We start from the raw sequence: 13,822 nt of genomic DNA on the forward strand, positions 1-13,822 counted from the left end.
CCCACCCATGTTGTGTGCGGCAGGTACAACGGACCTGTTAATATGAACGCATAGCTCAGCTTTGGAGAAGGGTGAAAAAGAGCCTAGTTTTATTTGGCCCTGCTTATGCCTGTGACTTTTAGTTCCTGGAGGTTCTGAATAACAAATATAATAGCAAAGTAGCTATGTAGCTAATAGCAAATAGCTAACGTTTGGATAACAGCATGTGCGGTGAGCATTGTACAAACATCTTTAGTATCATGTCATCTCCTTGACACCTTATAGTGCAGGTGTTGTGTTATCCCCACCCCCATTTTTTTACAACAAGGGTTAGAAGCTTAAGAAATAAAAAGGTAACTGACTTTAAAAAGCCAAATTCCTAATCCACAGGCCCACTCTTGGAAGAGAAGCAATCTGACTTCAGATCCCATGTTCTCAATCCCTACACTCTGACTACCTTCTCAGAAACTTAAAAATCACATTATTTACAGTGATAAATATGCAGAATGTTTTCATAAAAGTCAAGGAATAAAGAAGCATATTTTGATAATTTTCCACTAGTGACATCAAAGGAAAAGCTGGTTCGAGGTCCCTTATGAAGTGAGGACTCACCTATTATCCTCAGTTCTACAGAAGCACCCACTGCCTCCCCCAGAAGGTCTCAGTGACCCAGGCAGCAGAGGCCAGAAGACAAATGAGACCAGGGTCATCCCAGGATTCAACCCTGGGCCTACCAGGCCCTACCGGGGATCTGCTTTCTTCTAAGAGAGGTAGTCAAAATTATTTCATTCCGAGATCATCCAGATGTGCATTCACTCAACAAATATTTATTCTGTAGTGTGATATGATAGGCACCAGTATCTGGTTGAAGATATCTAATTCCACAGTACAGATAAGTTTCCTGTATGTGTGGAATTTTTATTCTACTGTGGGGAGATAGGACAAGGAAACAATTGCATAAATTACTTCAAGATTTAAGTGACATTAAGAAAATAAAATAATATGAAAGACAATCACAGTGATGACATCTGAGCTCTCTGGAATGATGACATTTGAACTGTGTTCAATGACAAAAATGACAAAAAAGCAAGGTGATAAAACCTAGGAGAAGGAAGTTTTCAAATGCAACAATGGCCATGAGGCAGAAGCAAATTTGATATATTTGTGACAGAAGGCTCATGTTCCTAGAAGGTAGTGAGGGGGGAGTGGTAGTGATATGTCAAAGAGATAGTTAGTTAAGGGCCCTATCATATGTGGCCTTCTACCATTGTGTTTACATTCATATATTATTCTCTATGAAATGGGAAGCATTTGAGGGCTTTTAAATAGGTGCTCTAATCTGATTTATGTTTCAGAAGGGTCATAGTCCATGTTTGGGGGAACAGCTCATAGGGGGACATGGGGGCCAAGACTATGGCACAAAGACAGGAAGAGCTTCCAAGACCCAATAAAATTTGATGGAGGCCAAGTTCTGGGAGGAGTCCTATAATACAGTCACATTTTCTGTATCTGAAAATTTTGGAAGTAAGCTATTTTAAGAGCAATTGGACAAAACCAGTCTTTTTCCATGCTAACTACACCTCTGCCGGGCTTGCCCTTGTTTAGGTGGTGTTGGAGTGGCTCCAAACATTTTTGGGAAATCTGGCAGAGGTGAGATTGAGTTGAGGACACATTTGGTTTACATTAGTGAGATATATTTAACGTGATTTATAGTGATTTCTATATATAGTTAAGTTTCTGCTAACCATTCCTAGTGTGGAATTGCTTCCTGGACTGTTCCTTCTGCCTACCGTTGTCCACTCACTCAGTATTAGGATGTGAAACTGCAAAAAACTAGCTTGGGTATGTCCTATGGCCCTCAGTACTTAAGGATGTGGGTAGAAGAAGAGAATCAAGGTTTGAGATATTCAGAGATGTGTCATATAATTAAGTAATTAGCCTGTTCTAGGTACCTTCTATCAGTGGAACGAATCATAATATTTGTCCTTTAGTGTCTGGCTTACTTCGCTGTAGCCTATTTTCCAGATTCATCCATGTTGTAGCATGTCTCAGTATTTCATTCCTTTTTAAGACAGAATGATGTTCAGTTATAGAGATATATGACACTGTGTTTATCCATTTGTCATTTGATGGACATTTGGGTTATTTCCACCATTTGGCTATGATGAATAATGCTTATGAACATTCATGTACAAGTTTTTATAAAAATATGGTTTTGAATCTGAGACTTGAAGAATAAAAAACAATTGGGCAAAGCCAGCAAATTCAGGGGAGTGAGAATCAGAAGTATAAGATAGTATCAGAAGTATAAGGTAGAAGAAGTAGTCTGGGGCCAGATCTTGTGGATCTTTGAAAGGAGTATAGATTTTATTCTAAATATAATATCAGAGTCATTGACTAAATAAGAGCTCCACATTGACATGATCTAGTTTATGTTCTAGTACTGTCTTGCTGCTATGTAGTGAGTGGGTTGTAGAGGGCAGAACTAGGAAGGAGACCAGTTAGAAGACTATTGCAACAGTTCAGGTGAAGGCAGATAATAGCCTGGATTAAGGTTATGGTGGTGAATATTGAAATTTGTGACTGCATTCAAGATGTATTTACTAGTGGTTGCCTGAGGGGAGAGGGTGGAGGAGGGGCAACACGGGGGGAAGGGGAGCAGGAGATACAGGCTTCCAGTTATGGGATGAATAAGTCATGGGAATAAAAGGCACAGCGTAGGGAATATAGACAGTGGTACTGTAGTAGCACTGTATGGTGCCAGATGGGAGCTACACTTGTGGGAAGCAGAGCATAATGTTTAAACTAGTCAAATCACTATGATGTACACCAGAAACTAATGTTAACATTGTGTGTCAACTACACTAAAAAAAATAATAAAAATTATGTATGTATTTTTCATCAGGTTTTTAAAAAATTGATATAATTGACATATAACACTGTGTAAGTTTAAGAGAGAGAGTTGGGGGAGAGGACCAGAGGGAAAGGGGCAAGCAGACTCCATGGTGAGCACGGAGCTCTAGTCGGGGCTTGATCCCACAGATCTGACATCATGACCTGAGCCAAAATCAAGAGTCAGATGATTAACTGACTGAGCCACCCAGGTGCCCCTATATACTACATCTTCTTTATGCATTTATCCATTGACATTTTCCTGATTTCAAGTAGACTAAGCCTGTTGAAAAAATGTGGGAAACGTAACTTCTTCAAATTTATTTAAAATGACTCAATACTGTGTTGAGAAGATGTAATGGAATTCTGAACCCTACCTTCTCACTATGCTTGCTTTCTGCTAATCCACATAACTTCTGATTGGAGACACACTCAGAACTGTTGTAACACAACCCAGATCCTCACCAATGTGACTGGGGTCATGTCGAATCCTGTGAGAAAACTCCACGAGATGGAGGGCAAGAGTCTTCCTGGGTCAAGGCCAGATTAAACATGGGAGGATCCCTGGAGTGTTTTCTTGTCCTCCTTTAGATGGATCTGATAAGTGTGGAGAATCCTTAACTTGCTCTTGTCATTTAAAGCTAAGAGATATTATCACTGAAAGCTACAAGATAATGGTTGTTCACTTGTCTCACTTGATTGCCTGCACGCAAATCACATCTCACATGTAGCCCACATCTTGCACATAAATCTATATCCTGTTTGTAATTGGATCTTGTGGAAGTTATAAAAGAAGTGATTGTAAGAAATAAAGACATCTACTGATCATCAGTTGGTAGTCCCCCCCATCACTTCAGCTCCGATCACCAGGATCCCCACTGCGAAGGTGACAAGAACTTAATTTATTTAATCTATTGCTGTTTTGTGTGTTCCTCTCCCATAGATACAGGGAGAAAAGAGGATTGGACCAGCTGGTTTTGCAGTTGGGCACCCGACCACAAGATGGCGAAGCATCTCTGCTGATGCAGATTATGTGAAAGGGTCCTTTTGGTTGACTGTGAGAGTAAGTTAAAGACAGAAGCAGATGCCTGTGTAGACAGTTTAAGAAACCACTGTGTATTTGAGGAAGGAAAGAAATAACCTGGTATTAGAAGTAACGTTCCTGGCTGGAGATTGCAGATCCCAGCTGGAGGAACAATGAAGACACTTATTGGAATGTTCCTGTTCTTGTGGCTGCAGCTGGACTGTGAGTGGAAAACTTTCGGGTAAAGGGTGTCTTAGTATTAGAAGTCTGAAAAGGAGATTAGCTTTTTCCAGACTTCCTGAAGTTGCTGCAGCAAAAAAGAAACAAAAACTCTGGAGAATGATGACCTAATGATGTTGTCTGACCTTTTTTTTTTGTTTTCCCCCACAGGGTTGAGTAGAGGAGAAGAGATACAGCAGCACCCTTCTTTGTTGACTGTCCGGGAGGGAGGCAGCTTTGTTATCAACTGCACTTACACAGACAGTGCCTCCGACTACTTCTTTTGGTACAAGCAAGAACCTGGAAAAGGCCTCCAGTTGCTTATATATACTCTTTCAAATGTGGTCAAGAAACAAGAACAAAGACTCACCGTCCTATTTAATAAGAAGGACAAGCATCTTTCCCTGCAAGACACAGCCACCCATCCTAGGGACTCAGCCACCTACTTCTGTGCAACAAGAGCACAGTGGTCCCCAGGCACCTGCAGCCTGCCCCCAAACCTAAGACTGGAGTGGAAGCCCCACTCTTTTTCCCTTTGTCACCAGCCTTCAAGCCAGAGATTTTGCCATATTCCATCTTAAATAAACATTCTTTTAAAAATATATATATATGTATAAATATTCTAAATGATCTTAAAGAATGTCAGTTTCAGAATGACCCAGTAAGTGTAAGAACATTTGGAATGAACACTTAAGGGAGTTAGTGATTTCTTAGTTAAGTATCTGGGCTTTAAGGTTCATGTTTTGGGTACTGTTCAGAGTTACACTTTACAAAGGACAATGTCAGGGAGTACTCTTCTTGATGGAAAGATTTTTTACCTTTTATTTGTTTAAAAAGATTTTATTTATTTGACAGAGCGAGAGAGAGATCACAAGTAGGCAGAGAGGCAGGCAGAGAGAGATGGGGAAGCAGGCTCCCTGCTAAGCAGAGAGACCAATGCGGGGCTCAATCCCAGGAGACCAATGCGGGGCTCGATCCCAGGACCCTGGGTTCATGACCTGAACTGAAGACAGGGGCTTTAACCCACAGAGCCATCCAGGCGCCCTGGTTTTTTACCTTTTAATAATAGCATTCATTAACTTTTTCTGATTATAGAAATATTAACTCCACGTTATAGGAGGAAAACGAAGAATATATATATAATAGGAAGTTCAAACATAACGCTATTATCCAGATAAATCATGGCTAACATCTGGTATACCTTCTTTATTAAACTCTTGTTAAAGATTATAAGCACACATGGGGCGCCTGGGTGGCTCAGTGGGTTAAGCCTCTGCCTTCAGCTCAGGTCATGATCTCAGGGTTCCGGGATCGAGCCCCGCATCGGGCTCTCTGCTTGGCGGTGAGCCTGCTTCCTCCTCTCTCTGCCTGCCTCTCTGCCTGCTTGTGATCTCTCTCTCTCTCTGTTAAATAAATAAATAAAATATTAAAAAAAAAAGATTAGAAGCACGCAGACTGGTATTTGAACTTACTTCCACTTAACATTATATCATAATCTGAGCATTCACGTTTACCAAATCTTAAGAAATTGAACTTTTAATGATTTTATGAGTGATTTTATGTCACCATTTTATTTCTTCTTTAATCATTCCCTTATATTTGTGGGAATGATTAAATACTTTTCTTAATTCAAATGTTACCCTTTAAATAGCTTGTTATATGTGGTAGCCAATAATGATAATACCAATATAAATGATAGTAATAACTAGTACAAAGACAGTGGAAAAACAAGGAATGGACTTGAATATGAAAGACTTTGAATAAAACAAAAGAGGAATTCTAAATTATGGGGAAGAACAGGATTATCCTCAAATTCTGTTAAATCAATTGTTCAGATAAGAGGTTCTCATACTTTCTCCTGAAGCATCCCTACAGGGGAGGGCCACCAAACATGACCTTTTCCTTCTTGAAATCTGGATGTGTGGGCAGAGTCGCCCAAAGTAGTCTGATGAAAGTACAAACAATCTCATGTTTACTTTAAAATTTTTGAGTTATCATCTTTATTTTACTGCATTATATATCCATGTTAATTTTAACGCGACATAATCTTATAAATAATTTAAACATTCTCCAATTTTTCAGTAATAAAAGTGCTCCTAGCTGATGCATGATATTTATTACATTTTATCTTGAGGCAAGAGTACTCTAATTTGAAAAGCACAAAGTTGACTATTTGAAAACGAAAGTGTTGCAAAATCAATAGGCAATCAATAAATATTGGTTGGGCAAATAAATGAAGTACCTCACATGATGAAATAAATTCCAGAGAGATTAAAGTAATTAAATCAAGAGTTGTTAGTAAAAAATATAAATGTGTGTTAGTCAACAAACTGAAGAAGAATTTTCTAAACTTAAGAACAGTGAATGAAATCATGGGAAAAATAGAATAATTAATTACATAAATATTAAAAGCTAATTTATTATATGAAAAAAATGACCAAAATTACATTCAAACCAGTTTACTGATAACTTGCTGTTAATCTCACAAAAGATTAATAATTCTTCTGCATAATTTCTATATGCTTAAAAAGGAAAACATTAATATCGAAATAGGTAAATATACAGAAGATGTGATGAGGACACTTGCACAGGAAAAAAATAAATGGTTCAAAACACATGGAAAATGTTTAAACCCACTGGTCTTCTTAAAAATGTATAGAAATAACTTTAAAAAAACATTAGGGAGTTGTAGGAATAATTTAATAGCAATATTAAAGAACAGAGAATTTGAGCAAAATGTTGTGAAATAAACATACACTAGTGGGAGAATAACTTTGTAAGCTATTTTGGAAAGTAATTAAAAAACATGACTTAGTAAAAACCAGATTAATTTCCTTGTAATTTTTTCCCTGGAAAACTTGTCTTCAGGAAAACCCTCCCTGCATATGAAAAAAATTATTTACAAAGTTATTTGGGAAGTTATTTATATTACCCCAAATTTAAAATGAAAATGTCTAATCTTAAAAGGAAAGGCTTGGGGTGCCTGGGTGGCTCAGTCAGTTAAGTGTCTGACTCTTGATTTCTGCTCAGGACATGATGTCAGGGTCCTGGAATTGAGCGCCATGTTCGGCTTCCTGCTCAGCTAAGGAGTCTGCTTGTGGATTCTCTCTTTCTCTCCCTCTGTTCCTCCCCCTGCTCTTTCTTTCTCTCTCAAATAAATAAATAAATAAACCGTTAAAAAAAGAGGGGGGGGAAGGGCTTAGTCGTCCAAATGGAATATTATATAGCAAATAAATGGCACTTGTAAAGAGAATCTATAATGGTTATCAAGATATGAGCTGGTGTGATTGCTATTTTTTTTTTAAAGAGACTATTTATTTGCTTATTTGCCAGGCAGAGATCACAAGTAGGTAGAGCAGCAGGTGGGGGGGTGCGGGGAGGGAAGCAGGCTCCCTGCTGAGCAGAGAGCCTCATGTGGGGCTCAATCCCAGGACCCTGAGATCAGGACCTAATCCAAAGGCAGAGGCTTAACCCACTGAGCCACCCAGGCACCCCGTGTGATTGCTACGTAGGGAAAATATGAACAGCACAAAGTTTGGAAAGTAATTCACAAGATATTGATAATGTATAGCCTTGCTTAGCAGAATAAGCAGTGATTTTTCTCTTTTCATTCTCGTTTTTTCCATTTTCTAAAATATAAGCCTAGTTGATTTAAGGTATCTCTAATCCTTATCTGCAAATTCTCTAAAATTCCTCCTAGCTCTGAAGCTCAGTGAGCTGTGGCTCACTGACCATGGTTCACAGTGTGAGGGCTGGCCCAGCAGCCTGCGTTGCATCCCTTTACTTAGACAGTTCCCATTTACTGCGTTCTTACTGTGTGCGATGTATGTACAAAGAGTTTTATGTACATTTGTCCATCCAGGTCTCCTCATAACTTCTGATAATATTTCTGTTTTATACACAATTACATTAAGTAGCTTGCCCAAGCTCAACAAGAGATTAAATGCAAAAGTGGGTTTCAGAGCCTGGACAGCTTAAGGCTGGAACACAGTCCACAATGCCGATCAACCTCTGTCTCCAAATTTCTCCTGTGGACAAGCGTCCAGGTTAAATGTATAGGACTTTTATAAGATTACTTACTTGCTGAAAAGCCACTGTAGGGTTTTTGTTGTTGTTGTTGTTGTTGTTTGCTAATAGATAAGCTGTAAACTCAAGCATTCAAAATCGTTTGCTATCTAGACCCAAACTCTCCTTCCAGCTTTATTTCTCAGCATATGCTAGCCCATTCTCCTCTTTCTTCCTTCCATGCATTCATTTGCCTGTCTGTCCATCTATCCATCCCTCTATTGTTAAAGCCACAGAATGGCTTAAATGTATTTGAGGAAGTGACAACAATACAGCCACCATGTCATTAACAAAGTAGGAAAGAAAGAAATTCTGATATACGCAATCTGTTGTATTAAAAAAAAAAAAAATTGACCTTCCAGGGAGTATGGTTCTGCATGAACTGGGAAACTTCCCTGATTTGAGTTTCTGCTGGATTTTAAGTGAGTATTTATTACGTTATCTCAACAAGATCAAGAAGAAAGATCTCTTGAAGTCAAAGTGTTGGGTCCCCCAATAATGGGTCCATGATTAAAGGAGAGAGACCGATACAAAGCAAAGGTCAAGCAAAGCTTTATTTCATGCCAAGCATCAAGAATCAAACCAAGGGGGATGCCTGGGTGGCTCAGTTGGTTGGACGACTGCCTTCAGCTCAGGTCATGATCCCGGAGTCCGGGGATCGAGTCCCACATCAGGCTCCCAGCTCCATGGGGAGTCTGCTTCTCCCTCTGACCTTCTCCTCGCTCATGCTCTCTCTCACTGTCTCTCTCTCAAATAAATAAAAATAAATCTTTAAAAAAAATTAAAAAAAAAATAATCAAGTCTAGGGGCGCCTGGGTGGCTCAGTGGGTTAAAACCTCTGTCTTTGGCTCAGGTCATGATCCCAGGGTCCGGGGATCGATCCCTGCATTGGACTTTCTGCTCAGCGGGGAGCCTGATCCCTCCTCTCTCTCTCTCTCTCTCTCTTTGCCTGCTTCTCTGCCTTCTTGTGATCTCTGTATGTCAAATAAATAAATAAAATCTGTAAAAAAAAAAAAAAAGAATCAAACCAAACATTCGGGGTGCGCCTCTTACAAGAGAGGGGACCCCTGTTTGTTTCACAGACTTTTATACAGCAAAGGCCACGTGGTTGGGCCCGGCCACACACAGAGAAAGCTGCACTTATGCTAGGTGACCAATTAAATTACAATTTACCCTAGTAGACATTTGAACCAGCCTATCACCTTAGTTAGAATTGGTGCCCAAAGGGCGGGGCCCATACTCCTTGGTAGCTAGGAGACAGTATGCGCCCCCACTGATTGAATACCTCCTCCTGGCCTGACCCACTCTTGTATTTGGACTTTGTTACGTGGGACTGGTTTCCAGGACTTGTTTCTAAGTAAGTTCTCCTGGGGTGGGGGGCAGAGTCAATTTAAGTTTTACAACAAACTGGCAGTTCAACCAGGGTGGGGCCACTCTGGCTGAATAGGCTCTTACAAAAGCCATAATTTTCCTGCCTTTCGGAAGGCCAGGAGGAGTGAAGAGAGGAGGTTCACTCCCTGGATCTGAGCACTTTTCCTAGAATTCAGGCACGTGCTCTCCTGTGCTTTACATTATCGACAGCTGGTGACATCCTCTGGCTGTTGTAGAAAAAGAATAGTGAGGGCGGTGGAACTGAACCCTTTGGAAATGTGATCATTTGTCCTGTATCAAATCTTAATACTGCAAATTCCCTTTTCTGGACCAAGACGAGCATTCATATAGTCCTGCTACTTCAGGTAGAGGCATCGGCATTGCCAGGAATCTTGTTAGAAATATAGACTATCCAGTCCCACTGGAGACCCAACTGTGGGGGCCATAGACTGGCTGCCCCAAAATGGGTCACTTTGGCTTGAAGGTTATTTTCAGTTAAAAGGCAATCAAAATCCAGCAGATTTTCACACCACCACCACCCCCAGCCTAATAAGAATTGAGATAAGCTATCTGCTCCAGGAAGACAACTATCACTATACTGTGAATTAAGTATGGTAGACAGGGAGGAACTTAGCAAAGTCTGTCTGATCAAAGTCCTCTATGTCCTCTATGTCCCATTGTCTCTGAGTCCTCCAGCAAACATTTGCTTAGCAAATATTTACTTTTACATCTTCTTGTGAATTACTTCCTTCCCTTTGAAGTCCCAGACCCCTAACCCCTTTTCCTTAGTTCAGAATGACGTAGAAACCTCATTTTGTCTTTGAAATTTCCATGTCTGCGTGGATTCCCTGTAAGCACATCAGATTTAATTTTCTCTTATTAATCTGTCTCATGACGATTTGATTCTTAGTCTGGCTAGAAGGATGTTGTAAGGAACAGGATAGTGATAGTGTTGATCTTTGTCATAATGAAAAACAATCTGTATTTTAGCAAAATCCCTAGGTAATTTGTATGCACAGTGAGAAGCACTTGTCTTCAACACACTTTGTTATTGTAAAAACCTTCTGAACACAAGATGGCGCTCTTTCCTATCTATTTGGCTCCTCCCTCAGCTTTGAGCCCTGTTCACTCTAAAGCTGGATGAGGTCAGTGAGTGTCTGCAGAGGGCTGTACAAGCTTGTCACTGATTGGGTAGGAAGCAGAAACTTCCTCCCACAGATGAACTCCAGTGACACCCACCAGACTAAAGGGAATGGCTTTTGGTTTCAGGAGAGTGAGTCCACATGCCAGGCCACAGCTGGGGAGAAGAATGAAACTGTTCCTGGGAGTTATTCTGGTGATTTTGTGGTTTCCAGTGGACTGTGAGTTGGAGGCTTCCTGGTGATGAGGGCAAAGAGATCCAGGCACCCAGCCCGCAGGATAGAGATGGGAAGGGCTAAGATCCATTCTGCTTCTTCTTTGGTTATATCAAAGAAGAAGTTGTGAAAAGAAAAATATGATACTTTAAAAAAATTATTTATTTTAAGGGTGCCTGGGTGGCTCAGTCATTTAGCATCTCCCTTTGTTCAGGTCATGATGCCAGAGTCCTGGGATAGAGACCCCATCAGGCTCTCTGCTCTGCGGGAGCCTGCTTCTCCCTCTACCACTCCCCCTGCTTATCTTCTCTCTCTTGCTATGTCTCTGTCAAACAAGTACATAAAATCTTTCAGAAGAAAAAAAAATTTATTTATTTTAGAGAGAGAGAGAGCGAGAGCATATGAGTGATCCAGAGGTGGGGCAGAGGGAGAGGAAGAGAGAATCCTAAAGCAGACTCCCTGCTGAGCACTGAGCTGAGTGCAGGGCCTGATCCCAGGACCCTGAGATTATGACCATAGCTGAAATCAAGAGTCGGCTGTTCAACCGACTGAGCCACCCAGTTGCCCCCCAAAAAAGACTCTTATGAGTGTCAATGTAGTGACTAAACCTCTTGTTTCTGGTATTGTGTTTCTGCCTAGGGGTAAGCAGCCAAAAGATGGAACAGAATCCACAGTCCCTGAGCATCCAGGAGGGTGAGAAGGCGGTGCTGACCTGTAACTACACGAATTATTCTCCAGTGGTCTTCCAGTGGTATCGACAAGATCTGGGAAGAGACCTTGTCTTCTTGCTACTAATACGTGAAAATGAGGGTGAAAAACAGACAGGAAGACTGAGGGCCACCTTTGATAAGACCCTCCAGCAGAGTTCCTTTTATATCACGAAGTCCCAGCCTGCAGACTCAGCCACCTACTTCTGTGCTACAGACACACAGCAGGGCCCTGCCACCTGTTTCCTGCACCCAAACTCTGCCAGTGGCTCAGTCAGCAGAGCTGCTGGCAGAGCTGCTGGCTGTGCTGACCTCAAGGCCGAACAAGTGGGGGCCACTTGAAAGGGTTAAAGGCTGTGAGCCAGAGCCCTGGATCTACCTCCAGCCTGAGTCTCTCCCTGCTGATACCGCTGTGTGTCTATGAGCAGCTCCTGAGAATCTCTGGTCTCATTTGCCTCATCGGATCATGAAGGGTTTACCACATGATTCTCAAGTTTGTCTCAGCAATGAAATCCAAACAGTCTAATTTTTTAGGAAAAAGAAATATGCCCTGAAGAATGCCAGAGATCAAGGAAAGAGGATTTATGTGATGCATGCACATGTTTATATATATGTGTATCTGTGTGCATGTTTAAGGACAATTAATTCTGCCCAGTTTTTGTGACTAGGCCAGAACAGCCTGAGACATATACAGGGTTAAACACATTCCTTTTAAACATTAACTGTATATTCCTCCACATAAACAACAACAGCAAACAAACCAGTCTAAACATTCCTGAGACCCTTTTAAACTGAACCTCAAATAATGATATAAAAAATTGACCTGTGTTTAAAAAAAAAAAAATTCAACCAAGTAAAATTGAAGATCTAATTGTTTTTGTTAAATGATTCTTGCACTGAACAACATTCTATCCAGTAAGTAGAGGAAAGCTCTGCAGAGCTGCAGGAAAGGAAAGGTTTTTTTAAAGGCTGAGAGAAGGCATTAAAAAAAAAAAAAAAAAAGCATTTATTAGGAAGGAATCCAGTGTTTAGGCAAGGTTGCCCTCCTAAGAGGGGTGGAGCCTTTCAGGAGACTGCCTCTGGAAAATTCCAGCTTGGCCAGTTAAAAGTCCATTCCTGAGGGGGTTGAAACTGTAGTCAGGTTAGTTATTAAATCTTGGTTTACTGATTGGGGCCTTAAGTGGCTCTATTATGGATATGTGGTTTTTCTTTTGAACACCTATATTCTTTGATATTACTCATCTTGTGAAGGAAGGGCCAGACTATACTGGGCAACATGCCGTAAGTCATGAACACCACAAAGATGGATTTAGTGCTGTAGGAAAGACATTAGGGTTCGAAGCCGACAGCCAAGAAAGAGCTCTTGAGATGTTATGCACAAAAAACATGGTTTCATCGAAGCACAGGAATAGGGCCCATGGGCAGAAAGAGCTGCACTGGGGTCCTGAGGAGTGGCCCATTATATACTTTCAAGTTAGGAGGGAGTCAGGGATAGGGTAAGTCCCTAGGGAATTTGGAAGCAAGGTTTCCAGGACCAGGAGGGGACTAGCTGTTGTTAGGAAAAGATCGTGTTTTACTATCCGGTCAAACCTTGGTCCTGAGACCCTTCAGATGTATAGTGTGGGTTGTATGCTTGGGAGGTGATTGCCAGCATGCATCTTGGGGGTGGGGGTAGAGATAAAGGAAATTTCCAAAAGAATTTTTATATGTTAAAATGACTTACAGGATCTGGGGTTCGGGCTAAGATTGGCTTTGTCCTCAGCAAAGTTTTAACATGGAGGCAGCTGAGTTCCTGGAGGAATGGCACTCTGCCTGTTTCAAGGACTTGTCAATGGGCTGTAGGCAGTAAGGAAATAAAAATATTTTTCTTCTATCTTTGTCTCCCACATCATTTAGAACCTTTGTTTACTATGTATGTGGTGTCAGTGAGTGTGTCTAAGTATAACTTAGAGGTGATGAGGGAACAGAAGGCTGGCTGAGGACAAAGCAAAAGCTGCCACTCTGCAACCTTCTCCCACCCCCACTCCTGGGTGGGACATTTGTGACATTCTTTGGGAATCTCCCAACTATCTTAATGTTAATTAAGATTAATGTTAGTCCCCTTGCTAAGAAGGGAAAAAATGACCCTGACACTGGCAATGCCTCTGGTGTCCAGTATCCTGTAAGTCTTCTTTAGCATATGAAAATTTATTGAAACATCCTTTTTCCCT

The 13,822-nt window shown here is 41.0% G+C and overlaps 2 gene segments (V, D, J or C); both read left to right on the forward strand.

Moving 5' to 3' along the window:
- The first annotated feature begins 3,929 nt into the window (after positions 1-3,929).
- On the forward strand, positions 3,930-4,716 carry LOC101674908. The segment is given in 2 exon segments: positions 3,930-4,117; positions 4,286-4,716. Coding segments are annotated over 2 exon segments (459 nt in total).
- Positions 4,717-9,575: 4,859 nt separating this feature from the next.
- LOC101673389 lies at positions 9,576-12,483 on the forward strand. The segment is given in 2 exon segments: positions 9,576-10,911; positions 11,545-12,483. Coding segments are annotated over 2 exon segments (519 nt in total).
- Positions 12,484-13,822: the final 1,339 nt, after the last annotated feature.

The sequence above is a fragment of the Mustela putorius genome, unplaced genomic scaffold (assembly GCF_011764305.1).
Source record: "Mustela putorius furo isolate JIRA1106 unplaced genomic scaffold, ASM1176430v1.1 tig00003898_pilon_pilon_pilon, whole genome shotgun sequence".
NCBI lineage: Eukaryota > Metazoa > Chordata > Mammalia > Carnivora > Mustelidae > Mustela > Mustela putorius.